This window comes from Sapajus apella, unplaced genomic scaffold (genome assembly GCF_009761245.1).
Source record: "Sapajus apella isolate SASKATOON/1434 unplaced genomic scaffold, GSC_monkey_1.0 scaffold6, whole genome shotgun sequence".
Taxonomy (NCBI): Eukaryota; Metazoa; Chordata; class Mammalia; order Primates; family Cebidae; genus Sapajus; species Sapajus apella.
In genome coordinates this window covers 28411799-28437189 of record NW_022436946.1, presented here as the reverse complement: position 1 = coordinate 28437189, position 25391 = coordinate 28411799, and the positions used below count along the sequence as shown (strand labels likewise).

Below are 25391 nucleotides of genomic sequence, written 5' to 3'. Positions count from 1 at the left end.
TTTTTTTTTTTTTTTTTTTTTTTGAGACGGAGTTTCCCTCTTGTTACCCAGGCTGGAGTGCAATGGCCTGATCTCGGCTCACCACAACTTCCGCCTCCTGGGTTCAGGCAATTCTCCTGCCTCAGCCTCCTGAGTAGCTGGGATTACAGGCACGTGCCACTATGCCCAGCTAATGTTTTGTATTTTTAGTAGATGTGGGGTTTCACCATGTTGACCAGGATGGTCTCGATCTCTTGACCTTGTGATCCACCCGCCTAGGCCTCCCAAAGTGCTGGGATTACAGGCTTGAGCCACCGCACTCGGCCTTTTTTTTTTTTCTTTTGAGACAGAGTCTTGCTGTGTTGCCCAGGCTGGAGTGCAGTGGCATGATCTCAGCTTATTGCAACTTCTGCCTCCTGGGTTCAAGCAGTTCTCCCTGCCTCAGCCTCCAGAGTAGCTGAGATTATAGGCGCCCGCCACCAGGCCCGGCTAATTTTTGTATTTCTTAGTAGAGAGGGGATTTCGCCATGTTGGCCAGGCTGGTCTTGAACTGCTGATCTCAGATGATCTGCCTGCCTCAGCCTCCCAAAGGGATGAGATTACAGGCATGAACCACCACATCCAGGTGTCTTTTGATCGTTTTTTAAAGTGGATATACTATTGATAGCCTTCTTAAAATAGCACCCCCCTGTGGACTCACAGAGAAAAAGAGCATGTTTCTTTTTTGAGGAACCTAGCTAGTATTCTTTTTTCCTACCTTTGTTTGCTTGCTTTTTCAAAATTCCCTTAAAGAAAACTCAAAAGACCAAAGCGGAATGAAGTTCAACTTTGATATTGGTTTTGATTGACTGCATAACTAAAAAATGTCTACCATAATCTCTGAGACTTAAATATTTACTGAATGAATGAATTCACAAGTGATCATAAAAAATTAACCAAGTTTCAATGAAAAGGTAAAATTAAACAAATAAACATGAAATTAATGATTTACCAGTTTCTTCTTGCAATGTTCATTTTCACTCTGCACAGAAGGTGGAGCCAAAGACATATTTATCCACTGGCTGGAATTCTTTCCCATTCAACGAAACAAAGCAAAACAAATTCTTCTCTTTACAAATACCTTTTTGTGTAGTTTGGTTCACAGTAAGATTCACTTGGAGATAAACGTGGGCTACAAATATGAGTTGACATTTTACACAGTTCAAATCAATCTTTGATTCTTAAACGTCTTTCAAGATGATAGAATGTTAAGTAAACGGGAAAGAAGTTTTCAGTTAAGTTGAGTACTTCAGGATTATGAAGCAAATTGACAGACCCCAGAAACTTATCTTTTGAAAAATGATGCCAGCACAAGTTGGTAATATGATGAGAAATCTTTACTGGTCTGAAAGAAATGTAATTGACCAACAGTCACATTAAGAACAGATTTTCTGGCTAATTTTACCAATTTGAGTAGAGCATTTCTAAACTTGTAAACTAATGAGCTCCAAATTAACTTTTACTTCTTTCTTGTTTTCAGTAAGTATTAGTGCAAATGGAAATTTGGTGCTTGGAAAGGATTATTGTGATGCTAAGGAAAGGAAATCTGTTAATTAATGCCATCTTATCTCATTACAAAATCAACCTAGACCCTCTTAGTCTCAGTCTTTCCATTCTTCTACAAATGCCTTGAATTGCCCCTGAGGTATTGCAAATTTTCCCATTCTTCTTCACTCACTTTCATCTCGGCCAGCTGATAACCTCACCTACTTGGAGAAAATACCTTCAAACCCTAGTTTCATGAGGCCTATTCTCAGGAAGCTACCACACCCAGCTAATTTTTGTATTTTTAGTAGAGATGGGGTTTCACCATGTTGCCCGGGCTGGTCTTGGACGCCTGACCTCAGGTGATCCACCCGCCTTGGCCATCCAAAGTGCTGGGATTACAGGCATGAGTCACTGCGTCCAGCCGTAACAATTTTAAAGTGAACTCTACAGCTCCTGTTTTAAATTGTCAGTCAGTTGTCTTTATCGAGATTTTTTAGTTCTTCATATCAAAATATTTCAAACAAATCATTGTATCTCTTTCAGCAGCTCAGCACCTCCCCCAGTTTCCTTTTTTTGTGTGTAGGTCATATTTTCCCAATCAAAACTCCAAAAATCAGTTTCTACAGCCTTCTCTCCCTTCTCCTCCCACTCATCCGTCATCAAGTTCCGATAATTCTACCTTCCTTTCTTACTGTTAGTATAGCATTTCAAGTTCCTATAGCTCACTGCTCTCCCATTACAAATACTCTTCTTACAGGTCTCTAATCCGGAGCCACCAATTATTTTGAATGTTTATGCTATTGAATGAGGTGAAATTAATCCATCAGAGTTTGTGTGAGATAGGCATTTAAAGACCTTAAAAATCACTCCATTAATTTCTTAAAATTTCAGAAATTCCTATTTTGAAACAAAGGTAAAAATCCAAAAAAGGAATTGGTTCTCATATTAAGAAATATTTCTCATAATTCTGAAAAATAACTTACCTTCCATTGTGACAATAATGTGCATTTTTCAAAGTATATAGCTACCTGGATAAAACAGAATCAAAGGCATGGCAGGTGATTCGGCCTAAAGAATCCCTGCAGAAGACAGAAACTGTAGGTAACTGTTTCTACTTTTTCAAAGAGCAGTGTTGTCTGACTACCAAATTAGGCTGCATCCATTTCTTCTACATAGACAAGGTCTGACAATCAGAGGAGATACAGTTCTGGGAAGTCAGTGTTTATATTAAAGACATGGCATTGACATTTCTGAGACTATGAGAAAAACACCTTAAAAAAAAAAAAACTATTCCACAATTTTTGCAAAACATTCCAATGGCGACAAGCTTCAAGGTCAGGTAAATGAGATACTTTTGTACAACTGTATTATTGACAAAAATATAACTCACTGACACTGCTAAAGTATGAGTAATAATAGGGATTGCTACTTGTCATTTAGAGACCCCGTTAGTTGTCCAGCAGAGAAAACCATGGGATTAGGCTGGGCGTTGTGGCTCATGCCTGTAATCCAAGCACTTTGGAGGCCAAGGCAGGCGGATCACCCGAGGTTGGGAGTTCAAGACCAGCCTGACCAAATTGGTGAAACTCCGTCTTAAAAAAAAAAAAGAAAAAAAGAAAACTATGGGATCTTTCACAAAACCTAGTTTCCCTTGTGCGTGATTACTCATAGCATTGCATTTCAGTGCCACTAACCCAAAAGAAGAGAAGGCTCCACAGAATGTCTTATCAATTATATTTTTGATGAAATCATGTTGAGATCTTGTATCAGTGATCACGGAAAAATAATTTTAGAAAGAAAAGACATAATACGTTCATATATTAAGAGAAGTAACTAATCAGTGGCTTGGCTTATCCTACGAGTAATCCCTTTGGCTTAGAAAGTGGTTCAAGTGATATCCATGAATAATTTAACTTGCTAAAAAGAAGTTCTTTAATTATATTTCCAATTGGTCACATAGGTAATAATTTAAAAAGAAAAAGTAGCAGAATACTTGAACTTCAATATCCATCTATACGACCTAACCAAACATAAGAAAAAGAAACACAATATTGTTTTGCTCTAAAATCCCTATTATAAAATAGTCAATGACAACTTTTCTTTCACGACACTTAATCTGAATTAGCATCATGGTAATTTTTTTATAATTGTACTTGAAAAATAATTTTACAAAAATAAATTGTTATGTAAATGAAGCATAGAGTTTTTAATAAAGAAGAAATGTATTTTTATGATAAAAAGAATAAATCATTTTCATGAATGTGTTCTAAGTCCAGTGAAATAATTTTTAATTAAGGCAAAACAATAGATTCATAAATACAAGGCCAAAACAATATTTATAGGTTGCTGAACCTGAAGACTCAAAAGCCAGATTACAATTTCTACTTCCAGAAGAGTGTTTTTGCCCTTCCTTAAAGAAAAATATACTCTTGGAAATAGGATAGCCAAGTGAAAGCAAAATTGTTCCTTAAAACTGCAACACTTCAAAAGATGTTGTATTAGTCATTTCAGTGAAAGTTTAATTAGGGAACGGTGTCTACCAGAATATATTTGCCATCCTTCTTTTTTCTGGTATTTCCACTAGTGAGAAAAGTGTTAGGAATATGAAGGCCGGATGAGTTTGCTTTCCTTCCAGAGAATATGGCCAAGAGATTTCCTGCCCAACCTCAGGAGCATCACTGAAGCCTGTTTACGAGGAATTGTCCTACCACAACACTCTGCTATGGCATCTGGGAAGCCCTCAAAGCAGCTGCCTGCTTTAAGAATGAGGCCACATGACTCAGGTCATTATAAACCCTAAAGCAGAGCCCTGAAGAGGGAGAGCATTGAAAGGGGCAGGGAAGCACAGAAAGATGATCTGCCCACTCTACTGTCACTGGGCAGAAAACTCTAGTGGGCTTGAGAGGGGGAAGTGATCTTAAGGAGGACTGAATAGTTTGGGAACCTACTTAAGGCAACCATAGTCTGTGTTTTTTTTGTTGTTGTTGTTTGTTTGTTTTAATAAAGATGGGGTTTCACCATGATGGCCAGGCTGGTCTTGAACTCCTGACCTCAGGTGATCCACCCACCTCGGCCTCCCAAAGTGCTAGGATTACCGGTGTGAGCCACAGCGCCTGGCCGATAGCCTGTGTTTTTAAAATCCTGACATTTCACTACAGATTTGGGTTTTAGTGTTTTTGAATAAAGAGGGCTGAAATATAAAATCTTAGTTTTCTGGAGGTAGGGTAGAGGTCAGATATCAAGATTTCATAGGCAAACAAAACATGCTACATATGTAAAACACACACACACATACACATGCACACACAGCCTTTTGCTAAACTGAAAGAAAGAGTAAAAATTCAAAGCAATGAAGGGGTAGAAAGATGGATTGGGTATGGACTTTTCTTCATTTATGTCGATTTTTGAAACGTCTCTCTCCCTTCCCCACCATTTCCTTTGTTAATTGTCCTCATTTAAATTTAAAGGAAGGGAATTAGATCATCAAACAGGTCACTCACACCTACCTGTAACTTCACACACCTTGGTCAGTGTGAAACAAGCTTGAACTGGTTATATGCTTCCCCGCCATTTTTATTTATATTGTAAACTACGTTAAAATTTTTAGACAATGTTATAATAAAAATATACACTATTTTTCCCCATCATCCCTGGTCTTTTGGTGAAGCAAACACAATAATCAATGATTCTTATGTGTGAGGAGCAACTCCAAGTGGAGGCATTCATGTCCCTAATGCTATTTGATTTTTTCTCATCAGCAAATTTAAACTACGACTTTATCCTGATCCCTCTCCTGCTCTTTGCCTCTTCTCCCCCCACCCTTCCACATTCACCAGCCTCCTCCCCACCTCCTCCCCGCCTTTCCCTTTGCCCTCCCCTTTCTTCTAGCCCCTCCTCCCAGTTGAGTCAGTGGCTTGAAACTTTTAAAAGCTCTGTGCTCCAAGTTACAAAAAAGCTTTTACGAGGTATCAGCACTTTTCTTTCATTAGGGGGAAGGCGTGAGGAAAGTACCAAACAGCAGCAGAGTTTTAAACTTTAAATAGACAGGTCTCAGTGCCTGAACTGGCCTTTTCCTTTTACTTCATCCTCCAAGGAGTTCAATCACTTGGCGTGGCTTCACTTCTTTTAAGCAAAAGAGTAAGTTTAAAAAAAATGAGAACACTTTAGTAGTTTCTTTTTCTACAAGTAAAACTTTTCTAAAGTTTTAAAATGTGTTAAATGTAGCTTTGAATTATGATACTGTAAATGGATTGATGGATTTGAAGGTGTTTCTATAGTTTTAAAGTTAAAATTTGTTGGACCGAATGTATATTTTGACTGTTATAAAAGTTTCTATTAATATTGCAACAGGTAAAACGTTCAAACCTTTAAGATTAGAATAAAGGACTAGTTTACTGGATGTTTGGTTCTTCGTTTTAGAGAATAATTTTTTTTATATATAATTAGTAATAGTCTAGGTGCCATCATTTGTTGGGGTGGGGGGGCGGTTAGGAGACGGGGTTGGGGGATTTGACTGATTACGTTGCAAAAATCCAAGTGCAAATTTGCTTAGCGTGCTTCCTATAGTATTCGACACTTAATAAAGTGCTTTTTTCATATGGAAATATTGATTGATGTTCTATAGCTTTGCAAAGCCAACTTCTTTTGTGACAAAGTGCTTTGTTAAAACACCGTGGTTACTTGACTTCCACGTGGTTCCTCCCTAGAATTTTCCCCATTCAACAAAAAGGTATCAAATTCAAGAGTATTAATATTACTTTTGAAAATCAACAGTAAATTGTTCCTTTGTGTTAGCAGCCACTATGGAAAGATTCGAGACCCTCAGGAGACACTGCTTTTACTCGACCACGATGTCAGTTTAGGAGATGAAATCTCTTCAATGGGTGGTGGTTAGTTACAGAGCATTAGAGGAGATCAGACGTTTACAAAAGAGTGTATGTCAGGGTGTTTTCCAAAACCGTCCCCTAAAACGGGAGCTCCTAGAAAGAGTAGGAAAAAAACTTTCTTTAAACGGCGCTTTAGAGGGAGCTACCCACCCCCAGCCCCCGCCGTCCCCACACCTTCCCTCTGCCCGAAGCTGCAACAGAATTCAGAACTCCGGGGCAGTTCTTTGGAGTTGGAGCTCCCAGGGCAAAGATAACGCGAAGGTGTTGCTTTAAAGGGTTCAATATTTAAAATACGTTTATTGGTAAGACACATTTTGTTCATCAGAAATGCAACCATGCATTTTTGTGCCCGGTAAGGATTTTTTGTTCTGTGTAAATTTGCAGACTAAAATAATCAGTTTAGATTCTTGACGTGACCCTGCAGTGGAAGTGTCTGCACCCGTGAATGCTGAAAAACAAATAAAAATGAAGGCTTTGCGGAGGCCCGAGGCCGTGGGCCGGACGGGCGTGGGGCGCCTCCTGCCATCTTAGCGTCTGCCAGGCTCCTTCCCGCGCCTTCCTGCCCGAACCAGCGCGGTTTGGGGACGTTTCCCTTCAATCGTCACTAGTCAAACCGAGCGCAGGTCCGAGTTCCGTCACTGCGAAGGAACCCGGGGCGCGGGGTGGGAGGGATGGGAGGAGAGATGGGCTGGGTGCCAAATGGTAGAAGAGCAAATGGTTGATTTAATTAAAGTTGTCAATCTAATTTCCCATCCCTCTCACCCCAGTCGCTTTTTTTTTTTTTTTTTTTTTTCCTGAAACTTGCAGAATCCCACTATCTCGCAGTTGGTAAAACCTGAGTACCTTGGGAATTATCGTGCTTAAATTGCACTTGCAACTCTCCGGGTCCTGGAAGTTCCTGAAACTTCCCGAGAACGAGGCGGGGCGGCGCGGGGGGAAGAGGCGGGGAGGAGAGACCCTCGGGGAGCTGATGACGCGTCCGGGACGAGTCAGCCGGTTTCCCAGACGCGCGCCTCGCGCTCGGAGCTGCGCAGCGCCCACCCTGCCCCTTTCGTGACCCGGGCGACTTTGGGCGTTTCTGATAACGCTCATCAGTAAGCTCTCCTTGCGCCCAAGAGGCGTGCTTCTCTTTCTCTCCGGGTACAAAGTGGGGGTGGGAAGGGGAGAGGTACACGGTGTTGTAGAAAAAAGCGTGGATTTACTTAGACTGGGTTTAATTTCTTTTGCGTCCCGGACCCAGTTAGTAATGACCAGAAGGATACTAAATATCGCCCTCCGAAAATCGGGCGCATTTGACCTCGGTGAAAAGTGCCCCTGTGAGGAAGCCCAATGTTTACTTTTGTGCCAGGGTCACTGGAAATTAAAGCGTCTAGTAATGCAGAAATTTCATTAACCGCCCCCTCCCACACACACACACAACAATGAAATAAGCCAGTTAGAAAACACCTTTGGGAGAAGAGTAATTACTTCTGGGTAGGCCGAATTGACTGGAAATTATACCAAGCAGAGGCAGTACATTCCGTCCTGGCGATGTGTTGATTCTATATTATTAGCACATGTTCCCCCAGTGTGGGGGTGCTTTGTACTCCCCGAAGTCAGCTTAGACTGGTTACCTGTCCTCTGCTGGGAAAATGCAGTGCTAGTGCTTTGCTCCTACTTTCTTCACTGTTTAAACATGGTCCACATTTTTCTAATGCCTTCTGAGGACTCTCACCCCAGCCACTGAGTTCCTCACCCTTGGGGATTGTGATACCTACAGTGCCCTCACCCTGCTGGGGAAACGTGGTTCCAAAGATGCTCCGCAGGAGGCAGATAAAAGGCTGTGCTTGCAGATACTGAAGGTTGGTTTGTTACTTAGATGGTTCAAATTCCTGCATCAAGGAGGGAAAACACTGGGTGCATTCTTTCTTTTGTTTTCTCTAATTCCAGGGGTGTAACTTGGTTTGAGCCTTTGTATATGATGCCCGCAGGGAAGGGAATGTTAGGACAGTCACCAGTGATTAGTATCTTTTACTCCACCTTTCCGGTTGTTCTAACTAATCTTCAAGATTCTCAGTTATTTGAAGAGATATGTGGAAGCTTATCCACACACATCAGTTCAGCTCTGGAGAGAATAAGCAATTATCTAATGTTTATTATGAAGGTAATATTCAATATGGATAATTCAAGTTTTTTAAAATCCCCAGAGCATCTCTTTCATGGGAGATTAATATATATATTTCTGAATTCTTAGCATAACTGCCTGAATTCTCCATCTTAAAGTCACCACTTAACTATGTGTGTACAGATTGTCTTTTACCAAAATTCAAACTGTGGTTAGCTCTTTTTTTGTGTGTGTATCAGTGGCTTATAAAATTTCATAAATTTCGCATTTTAGTTTCCCTAGGCTTTTAAAAGAGTATTTTAAGAAAAATGCGTGTTTGTCATCAGCCGGGCATGATGGCTCTTGCCTGTAATCCTGGCCCTTTGAGAGGGTTGGGGGAGGATCTGCTTGAAGCCAGCAGTTGAAAACCAGCCTGGGCAACATAGCAAGTTTTCATCTTTATAAAATTTTTTTCTTAAAAGAAAATGTGTGTTGGTCAATTATTTTTTAGTTCCTGTTTTGCTAAAGAAAAAAATGAAAAATTTAAAAACAAATGAACTATATCTAACAATCTTTTAAAGAATGCCAAAAAGTTTCACATGCATGAGTTAACTTATTCAATGATCATTAAAAAAAAATAGACTGTCTTAATCAGTACACTTATGAGGACCCTAAGGGTGTCTTTATATGATTATAAAATAGCAAGGCTATTCAAAAAATATAGTCAATTTGGAGGTGGAAGTAAGAGTAGGGTCAGAGGAAACACTAACGACTGATAGAAGTGTATGAAGTTACACTGGGATTGAAGAACACGGCTTTTAGCGTGCAGCTTCTGACTTAGGGTTTCTTGTCTAGCAATCCTAAATTGATCTTGAGAAACTTGCGTAGGGGGAGAGTTGAGAAATAGCTGTTGAACTAGGGAGGGGACTGTCTTTTATGGGATGCATCGTCCTCTCTTTGGATGGAGTTCCTCACACCTCAATCCCCATGTCATCTCATTTTGTGGATGCTAATGTAAGTTGTGTACGTGATGAGGAGGGGTAATAGCAGGGAAAGAAAGGCTTGTTGGAATTTTTTTTTGTCCTGCCCTATGCCCCCAAAATAAGCGGTTCACAACATCAAATACCTACACAAATGTGCAATTCTTTATAAAGGAACCTGGGGGCAATCAGAGAACCATGAGATAGCATTTTAAATGTTTATATACAGTAAGTTTGATAAACTACAGTTAGGCCATCTAGGTATAAATAAGGAAGTAAAGGTTTGGTATTATCTGATGAACTAGGCATCTTTTCCATGGTACTTGAGTCTAGTCACTTTACTGTCTGCATAGACTCAGACTGCAAAGATGTTATATTAACCAGGGTTAATATGAGCCGCTGTTCTTACCCTTCAGAGCCCCAGCCTTCCCCGATATTTATCATTCTTCAAACCTACACAACTTGGAACAGGCGGCTATTTCTTCTTGAAAGGGTGTCCTTGGCTACAATAAAATTGTGTGGCGCAGTCAGAGTTAGAATATCACAGAACTAGGGGACAACCACACAGTTGTGTTTTTTTGGTTTTTTTGTTTGTTTGTTTGTTTTGTGTTTTAAATCTTAACCTACAACAACCTAACAGTGATACCTGATGCAGTGCTACAAGAATGTAACCCTCATTAGGATCTCATCTAACAAATTCAGGAAGCTCTTTGTTAAAGAGCCTTTTTCTTGTTCTTTCTTTCTTTTTTTTTTTTCTAAGCCAGTCAAATTTAGCAGTGGGGGGTTGTAAAGAGCCTTTTTTTCTTAATTCAGCTCTATTGCCTGCCCAGGAACCATTTGAAGCATGTTGTTTCAACAAACAGTTCTCTGTTTCAGCAATTGTCACTTGAAAATTTAACAGTATGAGAATGACATGACAATACTTTTTTACTGTAAAGTCCCCTTTTTAATTAATTTGAAACTTTAGAAATTTGAGATCTATAACTACAATTAAAAGAATCCCAAAGAGTTGAAAACAAAGAAACTGGTGGGGTTTTTTGTTCTTGTTGTTTTTGCACAGTATCTGTTTTTTGTGTGTGTGTGCGCATGTTTTTTTTTTTTTTACTTTTTGAGGTGGAGTCTCTGTCGCCGAGGCTGGAGTGCAGTGGTGCAATCTTGGCTCACTGCAACCTCCATCTCCCAGATTCAAGCTATTCTCCTGCCTCAGCCTCCCAAGTAGCTGGGATTACAGGAACCCACCACCACGCCTGGCTACTTTTTTTTGTATTTTTAGTAGAGACGGAATTTCTCTATGTTGACCAGGCTGATCACAAACTCCTGACCTCAAGTGATCCACCTGCCTCTGCCTCCCAAAATGCTGAGATTACAGGTGTGAGCCATCACGTCCGGGCGCATCTCTTACTCTTTTAAGCACTGGGGATATAGCAGTGAACAAAGCAAACTCCCATGTATAGCTCACATTCCTGTTGAGGAAGGCAAATAAAAAGTCCTTCTCATGGAAGGATATACACAATAACCAGGTAAATATTTACTATATCAAGTAGAGATAAAGTCTATTAAAATAATTGTTTAAAACCAGGGCAAAGGGAATAGGAAATGACAGGACTGGAGAAAGGATGCTGCTATTTCATACTTGGTGGTCAGGAAAGTTGGCTGATGAGGTGAGACCTGAAACAAGTGAGGATGTGAGCTTTGCGGATGGAGCAGAGCTCATCAGACTTAGCTGATTGTTGGTTTGTTTTCTCAAGATTGACCAATTACTCAGGGTGACGAGGCTTATGACATGAAACCTAGCAAACTGATGATGGCTAAGAATTGGCCATTGCCTGGTTATATTTTGAAGATAGAGCCTATAGTACTTGCTGATGGAGTGACTGTGGGTTATGTTAATTATTTGTACATATGAATATTACTAGCTGGGCGCGGTGGCTCACGCCTGTAATCCCAGCACTTTGGGAGGCTGAGGTAGGCGGATCACGAGGTCAGGAGTTCGAGACCAGCCTGGCCAATTGGCAAAACCCTGTCTCTACTAAAAATACAAAAATTAGCCAGGCGTGACAGCATGCGCCTGTAATCCCAGCTACTCAGGAGGCTGAGGCAGGAGAATCACTTGAACCCAAGAGGCGGAGGTTGCAGTGAGCTGAGATCGTGCCACTGCATTCCAGCCTTGGCAACAGAGCAGGATACTGTCTCAAAAAAAGAAAAAAGTATTACCACAAAGAACACGTGGCTGTTGTAAGTGCAGAGGAATAGATAACTGAGTTCCCTCAATGGTATTTACTGGAGGGGCAGAGGTTATTACAAAAGTGAAAGAAAACATTAGAAGGGTTTGTATTTGAGTTTGGGGTCATAAATATATTTTGGTGTTAGTACAACACACACACGATTTCCCTTTCCTCCCAAAAAATCCATTAGATTATTTTATTGGTAACTTCCATAGACATTTCCTTCTGTATATTTAGACTCTTGATTTTATTCTTTCAGGTATTAATAACCTTCACCTTCTCTGTTCTCCCAATCATCAAAAGATGATGGATATCTAATTTAACTTTCAATAATCCTATTTACCTTCATTTAAGTCTCCACTCTCAACTCATTACATTTGTCTCTTCTTGAGAGAAATAAAGTTGAAAGTAAAACACTTTCTAATTCTAATAACTATTAGGATATTAATGGCATGGACAGACTTGACTGCGACTTCGGCTCAGTGATTTGTTTTTAAGGCAAAAGGCACAGTCAAATATAATTTTAAAATTGAAGCTTTATTTTTAAGAGATTTCATTTGAATTAGAGTTTAAGTCTTTCTGCTCGAAGGGAGGTGCAGATGGAGATGCAAAGAGTGACAAGGAACGTGGAGCCAGGGATGGGCTCAGTGCCGGCGCCCAGAGAGCTGCTACTCCACAGACTCAGCCCCGTGGATTTTTTAGACTCTGTCTCTTCCACTTTCCTGACGGTTTTCCCACCCCTAAATATTTTGAACAAGAAAGAAGCAGAAATGTCAAGAAACCAGTGTTTACCTCCTGGCCCAAAACCTTCAGAATCACCTGGGACATTTATTTAAAAAGTAACCAAAAAACCAAACAAACAAAACCTTACTCCTAGGTCCCACCTCTAGAAATTCAGATTCATCCAGACTGCTGAAGACCAGGGGTGTATGTTTTTTCTTTTCTTTTTCTTTTTTTTTTTTTTTTTGAGACGGAGTCTTATTCTGTCGCCAGGCTGGAGTGCAATGGCGCAATCTTAGACTGAAACCTCCGCCTCCCGGGTTCAAGCAATTCTCCTGCCTCAGCCTCCCGAGTAGCTGAGACTACGTGCCACCACTCCCAGCTACTTTTTTTTTTTTTTTTTTGTATTTTTTAGTAGAGACGGGGTTTCACCATGTTGGCCAGGATTGTCTCGATCTCTTGACCTCATGATCCACCCGCCTTGGCCTCCCGAAGTGTTGGGATTACAGGCATGAGCCACCGTGCCCAGCTCAGGGGTGTATGTTTTTAACAAATGCTGCCAAGTGACTGACTGATGCAGTTCAGGAAAGGGACTAGAGTGGCCTCAGGCTGGTCGCAGTTAGTTCCTGTAGCTCTGGGTATCCAGTCTACCGGGCCATGAAGAGCAATGGAAATGTAATCTAACATGGTGCATAGATGGCAGGAAGCGTGGTCCAGCTGCTAGGACTCTGCTCCTAATGAGAACTTTGCACAACTCCTCTCTTAGACCTTACCCTACATATAAAGCACCAACTCAGGATCCTAGAGGTGAAGGCATGAATATATGTGATATGTCCAGCTGCCTTGGTGTTCTCATGTGTTGAATAAGAAATATGCCTGTCTCCTGCTGAATAAAAATGCAGTGTATAGTCTGTAGATCAATGCCAGGGATTCTGTAAACATGTAATTATGCCCTTTTATTTTAAAGGATATTAATTTATCCTACATAACCTGAAAAAATGAAGATACTAAGCCAGGTTGGGAGGGGTGCAGCAGGGAGGAACAGCCAGTCACCAAAACTTGATTCGTGGCAAAGTGAGCAACTACCAAAAAAAGGGAACAATTTTTGTTACTTCTTTTTGGGCAGCTGTCACATTAAACATTATTTGATGTTCCCTGTAATAGTGGTAATCGACAGATACCTACATGTTACAGGATAGTGTCCAATTGGATAATTCATATCTTATTAAGATGAAAATATAACTCATTAATGCAAATGAAACTGCATGGGTGCTTGAAGAAAAGACCAACTTTGCAATTAAGTTGCTAGTGTATTAAAAAAAAAACTCCCTATACTACCCAGAGAGCTGCCTGATGACCTAGTTCACATACTGTGGAACTGTGGAGTATTTTTTATAGAATCTCAAAATTATATTAAAGTTACGTATTATGCAAAATGTTATTTCTTATAGAATGTAAATAAACTTAGTGATGAGTTACTATAAGCATCTACACAATCATACATTACTTTGAGTAATGATGAAACAGTAGTTAAAATAATTTCTGTTGTGCCTGGTGTTATTTTTAAACATGCTAGGTTTGTCTTCAGCTCTATCATTGCATAAATGTGATGAGATGTATACAAACAGTTTATCTTTTTATACTTGATTGTTTCTATCATTTTCTCCGCGACAATTGAAATATCTGAGTAAAAGCAGATGACACTGGCAAAATATTGTAGTTTTTTACAAACAGAATTAGGGCCAATTTTACACATCATCACATAGAGACTATCTATTTATAGCTTCAAAAATTTTACTGTTTGTCTGACCGTCATGGACTGTACTTCTTCATTTCCAGTCTAGTATTTTCTCCTAAATTATAGGGTTTTTTTTTCTTTCACATTCTCTCACCATCAAACTCACCAGCAAGACTAAATTACTCCCTTACTTCAAGCCTTCCCTTGGCTATTTAACTGTCTTTGTCAGCCCGTCAAGCCTTTGTTCTTATTTGACTGCTGTTTTCATACATCAATTTCACTTTCTAACTTGTCACTTCAGAATCTAAAATGATCCTTCTTAAAAGTAGAAGGGAGGCTCCCTTTTTTATGACCACTGGGGGAGCGTTATTTCTGTGGCCTTCCCACCCACCTTCCACTCTTATTCCAGCATTCTTTGGCAGCAGTCCCTGGGCTGTCATCACAGATACCCATGGCATCTAATTTAAGCTTTATGGCTCAACCATCTCTTCTTTGATCGGTCCAGGAAATCCCAAGTCAGGTGTCCATTTCATTTTTTCTTGTTCTCTGTGGCAGACACAGTCATTTGACAGAAATGTAATGTTGCTTCCTAGGGAAGAAGACGCCCCTGGATTTCATTTACTTCTTACTAGGAGGATACAGCTCATAGTTCAATATCAGATGAGAAACTCCTTTATATTCAGATAGTGAACATATTTCTAAGAAGCCTAAATAATCCTACCTTCAGTTACACTATTTAGAATTCATTATATTGATTTCTGAAATCCTTGCTCATGTAAAGAAAAAAAATAGAATTCATTAATAAAGTCTTAGCTTGGCTTGTTTTTAATTATTAAATAATCTTTGACTAATTCATCCTTTTCTAAACCCTCCAATTACTACTGTCTGCTGAAATTAGCCTATATTCCCTATGCCTGTCACGTCATGTTACTCATTTCTTCCCAGCTTTCAGCCCTCGCTAAGATTGTATATATAAAAGCATGGAAGCATTTCTAGCTTTTAGTGCAGCTTTACTATCCTTTTTTTTGGAGACGGAGTCTCACTCTGTCTCCCAGGTGGGAGTGCAACGGCTCAATCTCAGCTCAGTTCAACCTCTGCCTCCCAGGGTTAAGCGATTCTTTTGCCATGCCCAGCTAATTTTTATATTTTTAGTAGAGCTGGGTCAGGGCGGGGTTCACCATATTGGCCAGGCTGGTCTCGAACTCCTGACCTTGTAATCCGCCCACTTCAGCCTCCCAAAGTGCTGGGATTACAGGCGTGAGCCACCAAGCCCAGCCAGCTTTATTATACTTGTAAAACCAATGTCAGGCATTGAAAAGCCTTGGCCAGGGGACTGTGAATCTTCATCTGGCTCTATCTATAGCTAAATATTTCCTATACCGATAACCTCAATTTTTATCAGCTAGATAGATAATCGGCAATTAGAAGCATAATTGAACTAGACAACTTTGGGGATTCTTGTCGGTTTCTACTGACTTAGATCTTTTTCTTATCCTCATTAATGGAAAAGCCATAGGCTTTAGCTAGCTAGGTATTGGTAAGAAGTTAAATTGGATGTATAGCCTGAGTGCCCAAAGCCCAGTAAGGGAACTTTGAAGTATATAACAATCAAAAGATGAAAACCAATCATTTCTGGCTGGAGAAAACACTGAAGTAGGTTTTGTTTGTTTGCTTTTTTACTTAAAGTGTGATGTGTATTTAGTCTTTGATTTTGAAAGTAGGTTACTACATATAATACATTGTAGCAAAATAGTGTATTTACATACAGCCTGCTTTTTCTCTGAACAGAAGGCAGACTTTTGAGCTATATACAAGTCACTGCTTAAGATAAAAATGGTACTCATTACTTGGGAGGCTGAGGCAGGAGGATTGCCTGAGCCCAGGATCCTGGGCAACATAGTGGAAGCCTGTCTCTAAAAAAAGAAACAGAGAAGTATAAATGACAGTAACATAGAGTATCACAAGTTACACTTGAGATACCATTGAAAAATCTTTCAGGGCGAAATTAGTAATAAAATGATATATAATAAAGTTTGGAAAAAAAAGGTTATGTGTGTGGGTTCATAGGTGTTCTTACCTGGATTCTTAGATGCCTATGCTTTGAATAATACACATCGACATTTTGCTTAGGCACCCATGCAAACACAGACCTACCAGGCAAGAACTGTCCTATTTATCAGACGAAATAAGCAGAGGCTAAGCGCAGATGGCTTCTCAAGTCACATGGCAAGGCAGCGGTTGAGCAAGCAATACATCTTTCCAGGTTATGATTGCAACTCACTCTCTGTTCCTTCTAAGACTTATTTTAGCTCAAAAACAAAACACGTGTTAGAACTGTTCATTCGAGGAAAATGGGACAGGAAGAGTTTGCACTTGGTTTTTTGTGAAAGTATGTTGGAAATATATGAAACCTTTTGTAGTATTTTAACTATCTGCTGAAAAGGACTAAATATTAAACCAGTAATTTGCAAATCTGTGATATTTTAATTGTCTTTTTGTTTCTTTTCAGGTGGTGGCCAGGCAACATGGGTGACTGGAGTGCCTTAGGCAAACTCCTTGACAAGGTTCAAGCCTACTCCACTGCTGGAGGGAAGGTGTGGCTATCAGTACTTTTCATTTTCCGAATCCTGCTACTGGGGACAGCGGTTGAGTCAGCCTGGGGAGATGAGCAGTCGGCTTTTCGTTGTAACACTCAGCAACCTGGTTGTGAAAACGTCTGCTATGATAAGTCTTTCCCAATCTCTCATGTGCGCTTCTGGGTCCTGCAGATCATATTTGTGTCTGTACCCACACTCTTGTACCTGGCTCATGTCTTCTATGTGATGCGAAAGGAAGAGAAACTGAACAAGAAAGAGGAGGAGCTCAAGGTTGCCCAAACTGACGGCGTCAATGTGGAGATGCACTTGAAGCAGATTGAGATCAAGAAGTTCAAGTATGGTATTGAAGAACATGGCAAGGTGAAGATGCGAGGAGGGTTGCTGCGAACCTACATCATCAGTATCCTCTTCAAGTCTGTCTTCGAGGTGGCCTTCCTGCTGATCCAGTGGTACATCTATGGATTCAGCTTGAGTGCTGTTTACACTTGCAAAAGAGATCCCTGCCCACATCAGGTGGACTGCTTCCTCTCTCGCCCCACAGAGAAAACCATCTTCATCATCTTCATGCTGGTGGTGTCCTTGGTGTCTCTTGCCTTGAATATCATTGAACTCTTCTATGTTTTCTTCAAGGGTGTTAAGGATAGAGTTAAGGGAAAGAGTGACCCTTACCATGCCACCACTGGCCCACTGAGCCCCGCCAAAGACTGTGGGTCTCCAAAATATGCTTATTTCAATGGCTGTTCCTCACCAACCGCTCCCCTCTCACCTATGTCTCCTCCTGGGTACAAGCTGGTTACTGGCGACAGAAACAATTCTTCTTGCCGCAATTACAACAAGCAAGCAAGCGAGCAAAACTGGGCTAATTATAGTGCAGAACAAAATCGAATGGGGCAGGCGGGAAGCACCATCTCTAACTCCCATGCACAGCCTTTTGATTTCCCCGATGATAACCAGAATTCTAAAAAACTAGCTGCTGGACACGAACTACAGCCACTAGCCATTGTGGATCAGCGACCTTCAAGCAGAGCCAGCAGTCGTGCCAGCAGCAGACCTCGGCCTGATGACCTGGAGATCTAGATACAGGCTTGAAAGCATCAAGATTCCACTCAATTGTGGAGAAGAAAAAAGGTGCTGTAGAAAGTGCACCAGGTGTTAATTTTGATCCAGTGGAGGTGGTACTCAACAGCCTTACTCGCGAGGCTGAGAAAACACAAAGACATTAGAATACCTAGGTTCATTGGGGGTGTTTGGGGTATATGGGTGGTGAGGGAGGGGATAAGAGAGGTGCATGTTGGTATTTAAAGTAGTGGATTCAAAGAACTTAGATTATAAATAAGAGTTCCATTAGGTGTTACATAGATAAGGGCTTTTTCTCCCCGCAAACACCCCTAAAAATGGTTCTGTGTATGTGAATGAGTGGGTGGTAATTGTGACTAAATATTTTTGTTTTACCAAGAAACTGAAATAATTTTACCCAGGAATAAATACTTCCTGAACACCTTTGGTCTTTTCAACAAGAAAAAGACAGAGGATTGTCCTTAAGTCCCTGCTAAAACATTCCATTGTTAAAATTTGCACTTTGAAGGTAAGCTATCTAGGCCTGACCCTCCAGGTGTTAATGGACTTGTGCTACTATATATTTTTTTTATTCTTCGTATCAGTTTAAAATTCAAATAAGGCCCACAGAATAAGACTTTCCATGCATTTGGCAAATTTCAGCATTATACCTACATTCTTTTTCCATCCACTTGCACTATATCATTACCATCACTTTTTCATCATTCCTCCGCTACTACTCACATTCATTTAATAGTTTCTGTAAACGTTTTTAAGACAGTTGCGATGTAATGTAACATTTTTTCTTTTTTGAGCTAGAGTCAGGGAATCAAGCCATGCTTAATGTTTAGCAATCACTTGTATGTGTATGCGTGTGGAAGAGTGTGTTTTGTTGTCATGTATTGGTACAAGCAGATACAGTATAAACTCACAGACACAGATTTGAAAATAATGCACATATAGTGTTCAAATTTGAACTTTTCTCATGGATTTTTGTGGTGTGGGCCAATATGGTGTTTACATTATATAATTCCTGCTGTGGCAAGTAAAGCACACTTTTTTTTTTTTTTCCTAAAATGTTTTTCCCCATGTATCCTATTATGGATACTGATTTTGTTAATTATGATTCTTTCTCTCTCTCTTTTTTTTTTTTTTTTAGGATATAGCAATAATGCTATTACTGAAATGAATGATTTTCTTTTTCTGAAATGTAATCATTGATGCTTGAATGATAGAATTTTAGTACTGTAAACAGGCTTTAGTCATTAATGTGAGAGACTTAGAAAAAAATGCTTAGAGTGGACTATTAAGTGTGCCTAAATGAATTTTGCAGTAACTGGTATTCTTGGGTTTGCCCTTCTTAATACACAGTAATTCAGAACTTGTATTCTATTATGAGTTTGACAGTCTTTTGGCATGACCAGCAAATTTGATATTTGCACTAAGATTTTACTGGGAATGCAAGAGAGGTTTAAAGAGGATTCAGTAGTAGGCATATAACTAATTTATTTGAACTGTATGCTGAAGACGTCTACCAGTTTCTCCAAATGCCTTTTTTAAAACTCATCACAGATGATTAGTGAAAATGCTGAGTATGACACTTTTCATCTTGCATGTCAGCTACATAAACAGTTTTGTACAATGAAAAATACTAATTTGTTTGACATTCCATGTTAAACTACTGTCATGTTTAGCTTCGTTGCATGTAATGTAGACCTAGACCATCATCAAATTGTGTGTTCTGGAGAGTGTTCTTTATTCAATAAAGTTTTAATTTAGTATAAAGATAGCCTCTATCCTGTGTGATTTTTCTTTTTGTCCTTCCCTCCTTTCTTCCTTCCTTCCTTCTTTCTTTCCCTCCTTCCTTCCTCCCTCCCTCCCTCCCTCCTTCCTTTCCTTCCTCCCTTCCTTCCTGTTTCCAAGATGGAGTTTGCTCTGTAATCCAGGCTGGAGTGCAGTGGTGCGATCTCGGCTCACTGCAACCTCCACCTCCTGGGTCCAAGCAATTCTGCTGTCTAAGCCTCCTGAGTAGCTGGGATTGCAGGTGCCTGCCACCGCGACTAACTAATTTTTGTATTTTTAGTAGAGACAGGGTTTCACCATGTTGGCCAGGCTAATCTTGAACTCCTGACCTCGTGATCTCAACTTAGGCCTCCCAAAGTGCTGGGGATTACAGGCATTTGAAACTTTCTCATGGATTTTTGTGGTGTGGGCCACCACACCGGGCCCATTTTTAAAACTCATTGATGGCATCTATTTGAGATTATTTAAGCACATTTCTATTGGTTATCAGAACTTGAGCAAATAAGAGCCACGTTTTCAGGGACAATATTTATGATTAGCTCTGTTCAGTGCAACATTTTGAATTTTTATTGAACTGAAAGGAAGATAAAGTATTGAATTTGAAATATATCTTTAATGGGGTATGTGATAAAGTTTCAAGGAAATATTAAACCTGTAATCCCAGCACTTTGGGAGGCTGAGGCAGGCAGATCACCTGAAATCAGGAGTTTGAGACCAGCCTGACCAACATGGAGAAACCCTGTCTATGAAAAATACAAAATTAGCCTGGCAAGGTGGTACATGCTTATAATCCCAGCAACTCGGGAGGCTGAGGCAGGAGAATTCACTTGAACCTGGGAGGCAGATGTTGCTGTGAGCCAAGATCATACCATTGTACTCCAGCCTGGGTAGCAAGAGTGAACTCTGTCTCAAAAAAAAAAAAAAAGGTCATATTGAGTAATTTAGTAGATGTGACACAAGCACAAAATCTTAATGAGGATGAAATTCTAAAGCTGGAAAGCCTCCTGGAAAAACATTAAGGGGTGAGTTTGAGCATGGTTACATGAAGCAGCAAAAGAATGAAATTCATCTTGATTATTTCAGTATACAATACCGTAAAAATATAGAAAAGATTTAAAAAATTCATAGTACCTCAAAAAAATCAACCATTCAAAGAGAGTAGGACAATTCTGGGCAACTGATGATACTGTAGTTTTAAATATAAAATATTAACACAAGTCACACTTCAAGGATGTTTTCTATTATAACATTAAAATTATTTACATGAACATTTATTATCTACCACAAAACAAACTGGCGAGCTACTGAAGCATAAAAATATCAGTAGTTTGGAAGTAATCTAGTCCAGTTTACTATTTTTGGATGAAAAAAGGTTGTGTCATTTGTCTAGTCTTCAAGTACTATTTGAGTGGTTGAGAATTATGCAGAAGAGGCAAATTCTCTGCATGTTTGCATTCAGTATGGGGAATAGACATGATTTGGTTGTATGTGTATTCATATATGGTAAGGTGTGGATGGACAAATGATCAGGCAATGATGAAGCAGTAAGGGGAAAGTATAAATTTCTGATGCCTGTACATGGAGGGGGGAAAGCAATTCATCTTTCAGAAATAGTCATGTAGGTCATCCTCAACATTTTCCAACTTTAAGACTTTTTACCACTTTAAAATATTTTCTGTACATCATATATATATATATATATATATATATAGAGAGAGAGAGAGAGAGAGAGAGAGTACATATTATATATGTACACAGCTTAAGGAACTACAGTCTAAAATGCAGAGTTAGGTGCCCACCCACCTCTCACCTCTTTCCATACCTCAACACACACACCAGAAAAGTCCTAATTCTCAGTAGAAATTACTGTTAAAAATTTCAGACATTAACTAGGTATCAGGCACTTTGTTAAGCAGTAGGGATTCACAGAATGACCTGACCGCAGCTTTTGCTTCCACAAACCTTACAACATGGATCCTTACAATTTTAAAAGAAATTGCCCATTCTTCATTTTACCTTAATTGGCTGCCTGCCTGGTTTTACCTACAAAAAATTACATTGAACTCTATTTAAAAATTATTAGGAAGGCCAGGCGCAGTGGCTCACGTCTGTAATCCCAGCATTTTGGGAGGCTGAGGCGGGAAGATCATGAGGTCAGGAGATTGAGACCATCCTGGCCAACATGGTGAAACCGTACTTTAAAAAATAAAAATAAAAAATTATTACAAAGGTATGCAGTTTTGTTCTGAGAATATTTATTTGACATGCAGTTTTTGCATAAAATTTTAAGTTTAAAAAATTTGGGCCGGGCGCAGTGGCTCAAGCCTGTAATCCCAGCACTTTGGGAGGCCGAGGCGGGTGGATCACGAGGTCAAGAGATCGAGACCATCCTGGTCAACATGGCGAAACCCCGTCTCTACTAAAAATACAAACAATTAGCTGGGCATGGTGGTGCGTGCCTGTAATCCCAGCTACTCAGGAGGCTGAGGCAGGAGAATTGCCTGAACCCAGGAGGCGGAGGTTGCGGTGAGCCGAGATCGTGCCATTGCACTCCAGCCTAGGTAACATGAGTGAAACTCCATCTCAAAAAAAAAAAAAAAAAAAAAAAAATTTGAGCCGGATGCAGTGATTCATGCCTTCAATTCCAGTACTTCAGGAGGCTGAGGCAGGTGGATAATGAGGTCCAGAGTTCAAGACCAGCCTGGCTAACATGACAAAACCCCAGCTCTACTAAAAATACAAAAATTAGCCTGGCATGGTGGCACATGCCTGTAAGCCCAGCTACTTGGGAAGCTGAGAGAGGAGAATCACTTAAACCTTGGAGGCAGAGTTTGCAGTGAGCTGAGAACACACCACTAAACTCCAGCCTGGGTGACAGAGTGAGACTCTGCCTCAAAAAACAACAAAAAAAAAACCACCAAAAAAATCCTTCCAGTCCAAGGGCTGTTTTTTTTAACTTATGTTATGAAAATGGCTGAAACTCTCAAATTGCCTAGGGTGCTAGTTCTCTGCCCGCACATGGCCTCTTCTAAAAATTCCCAACTTCAGATTCCAACATGCCAAAACATCTGTGCTTTGTACTTGGAGGGAGAGCAAAATAATGAAGTTTGGGGACTTACTAAAGTCTTAAAGTGAGTTCTTTTTATAAACAGCACACCAACAGTGTAGAAACATGTTTATAATCTTTACTGGCTCCAAGATTCTGTTTTTACCTTTTCTTTGTTGGGCAAATATGGCCTAGCCCTTGGCATGTCAGAGTTTGCAGCTGGCAATTTTCAGAACTGAAGTGGAGATGTGGAAGAAACACCGCAGAAACACTGCTTCACGAAGACTAGAAAAAAGAAGACTATCGTGTAGAGGAGAATGCTAATTTCTTTTAACATTAAAGAGGGAAATTTTGCATTTGTTTCTGGGTCTTCAAAAGTGTTGAAATTTTAATTCATATTATTTTTTCTGGTCTCCGGATGTTTGTTTGCAATGACTAAATGCTTATTTGGGCTATGACATATAATGTAATTTCAATGCCCACACATTTTCCTGTTGAATATGAAAACAGCCTCAAGAGCCACCCACTTTAAAAGGTAAACCCTATGCCTGTCTTATTGAATGCAATGTGTCATCTGTCCCTACGCATATGGAACCAAATGAAGCCTGGCCTGGCTTTCATGCTGTAGTCTCTTGTCAGTTACTCTTTGCAAAACCGTTTAACAGAATTAGTAGAGACAGTAAACTAGTTTTTAGTTGCTACATTAACAGAAACCACAAGTTTTATGGTTTTTTTATTTCTTTTTATTTAGAGACTGGGTCTCTCATTGTCACTCAGGCTGGTGAGCAATCACAGCTGAGGTGCAATCACAGGTCACTATAGCCTTGAACACCTAAGCTCAAGGAATCATCCCGTGTCAACCTCCTGAGTAGGTGGGATTAAAGATGCCTGCCACCAAGTCCCACTAATTTTTAATTTTCTTTTTAGGGAGATACTTTTTGTAGAGACTGAGTCTTCCTTAGTTTCCCAGATTGGTCTCCAACTCTGGCCTTCAGTGATCTCCCACTTTGACATTCCAATGTGCTGGGATTACAGGTGTGAGTGACCCTATTGGGCCAATTTTCTTTTTCTTTGTTTTTTGAGATGGAGCCTCACTCCAGTTGCCCAGGCTGGAGTGCAGTGGCATGATCTTGGCTTACTGCAACCTCCGCCTCCCGGGTTTAAGCAGTTCTCTGCCTCAGCCTCCCGAGTAGCTGGGATTACAGGTGTGTGCCACCATCCCCAACTAATTTTTGTATTTTTAGTAGAGATGGGGTTTCACCATCTTGGTCAGGCTGGTCTTGAACTCCTGACCTCGTGATCCACCCGTCTCAGCCTCCCAAAGTGCTGGGATTACAGGTGTGAGCCACCATGCCTGGCTATTTTTATTTTTCATTTATTTTTTTGTTCAGCCTTGCAGAGACTCAAAAAATTGTCAATGCCAACTATATTTCTAGTCGTCATGGTGAAGTATTGGGAAAGGTTTTCAATTAGCAATACTCTCACCCTGGATAAACCTCATTGACTACAATCTGTAGTCACTGTGCAAAGCTTGGGTATTTCATTTTAAAAGTAAAAAAAGAGAAGTGTGACACTGGTTTCTGCTTTGAAAAACTCAGAGTTGCTGGGCGTGGTGGCTCACGCCTGTAATCCTAGCACTCTGGGAGGCTGAGGTGGGCGGATCACCTGAGGTCAGGAGTTCAAGCCCAGCCTGACCAACATGGTGAAATCCCGTCTTTTAAAAAAAAAAAAAAGAAAGAAAAGAAAAACTCAGTTATACATTTCAGATTTTCAGGAATATTTATTAACCCTAAACACAGTTAAGTAATTTAGAAACCCTTCCCTACAAGGATCAACCTTCAGCTCAGGCCGGGCATGGTGGCTCATGCCTGTAATCCAAGCACTTTGGAGGCCAAGGCGGGCGCATCATGTGAGGTAGGGAGTTCAAGACTAGCCTGCCCAACAAGGTGAAACCCCATCTTAAAAAAAATAAATAAATAAAAAATAAAAATAATTAATCTTCAGTTCAAATTGTCAGAAAATGGCTGCAATTGAGGCTAACTCAAAGAACTCTACAGGGTAAGGGTAAAATACTGAGATTTGTTAACATGGGACTTGAGGCTTTCTTTTTTTAAATTTTCTTAATTTTTATTTTATTTGTTTATTTATTTAAAGACAGGGTTTCACCATGTTGGTCAGGCTGGTCTTGAACTCCTGACCTCAGGTGATCCGCCTGCCTTGGCCTCCCAAAGTGCTGAGATTACAGGCGTAAGCCACCGTGCCCGGCCGACTTAAGGCTTTCATTCTCACCAGAGTCTCAGAATCTAAAGTGGCCATTGCCTTGGAAGACTCTGATGTAGCTCTGGCTCAATTTCAAGTTTTCCTCAGTTTAGAGCAACTGAAATGAAATTGACTTAATAATTCTCTAGCATATTAAATGCTAGTCATCCAAGCTACTCATGATAGGACCTATTCAAAGAGAGACATTACTAGACATCTAATTAAAGACAATATTTATTCTGTGAAAATTTTCTATATTTTGTAAAGCTTGTCAATGACTGCCTTTTGGGGGGAAGGTAATTTAAAAATATTTGCAGGAAACCACCTTACATTCATGAATTTCAAATTTCAGTGAGACTGAAGCAATTTGGAAGTTAAAAGTAACTACATTCAGCATCCTGTCATCTATAATTAAATGTAAGTTAAAACTCCAACAGAGATTTTTGCCTGTTACATTACGTTCTATATATTTGAAATATCTTATGATTTGTA

At 40.0% G+C, this 25391-nt stretch overlaps 1 protein-coding gene across 1 annotated transcript; it reads left to right on the top strand.

The window, feature by feature from the left end:
* Nucleotides 1-5392: 5392 nt before the first annotated feature.
* GJA1 (gap junction protein alpha 1) lies at nt 5393-19580 on the top strand. Its single transcript, XM_032274910.1, has 2 exons — nt 5393-5643; nt 16648-19580. Exon 2 carries the CDS (start codon nt 16664-16666, stop codon nt 17810-17812), a length of 1149 nt encoding a protein of 382 aa, XP_032130801.1. The 5' UTR covers nt 5393-5643; nt 16648-16663; the 3' UTR covers nt 17813-19580.
* Nucleotides 19581-25391: the final 5811 nt, after the last annotated feature.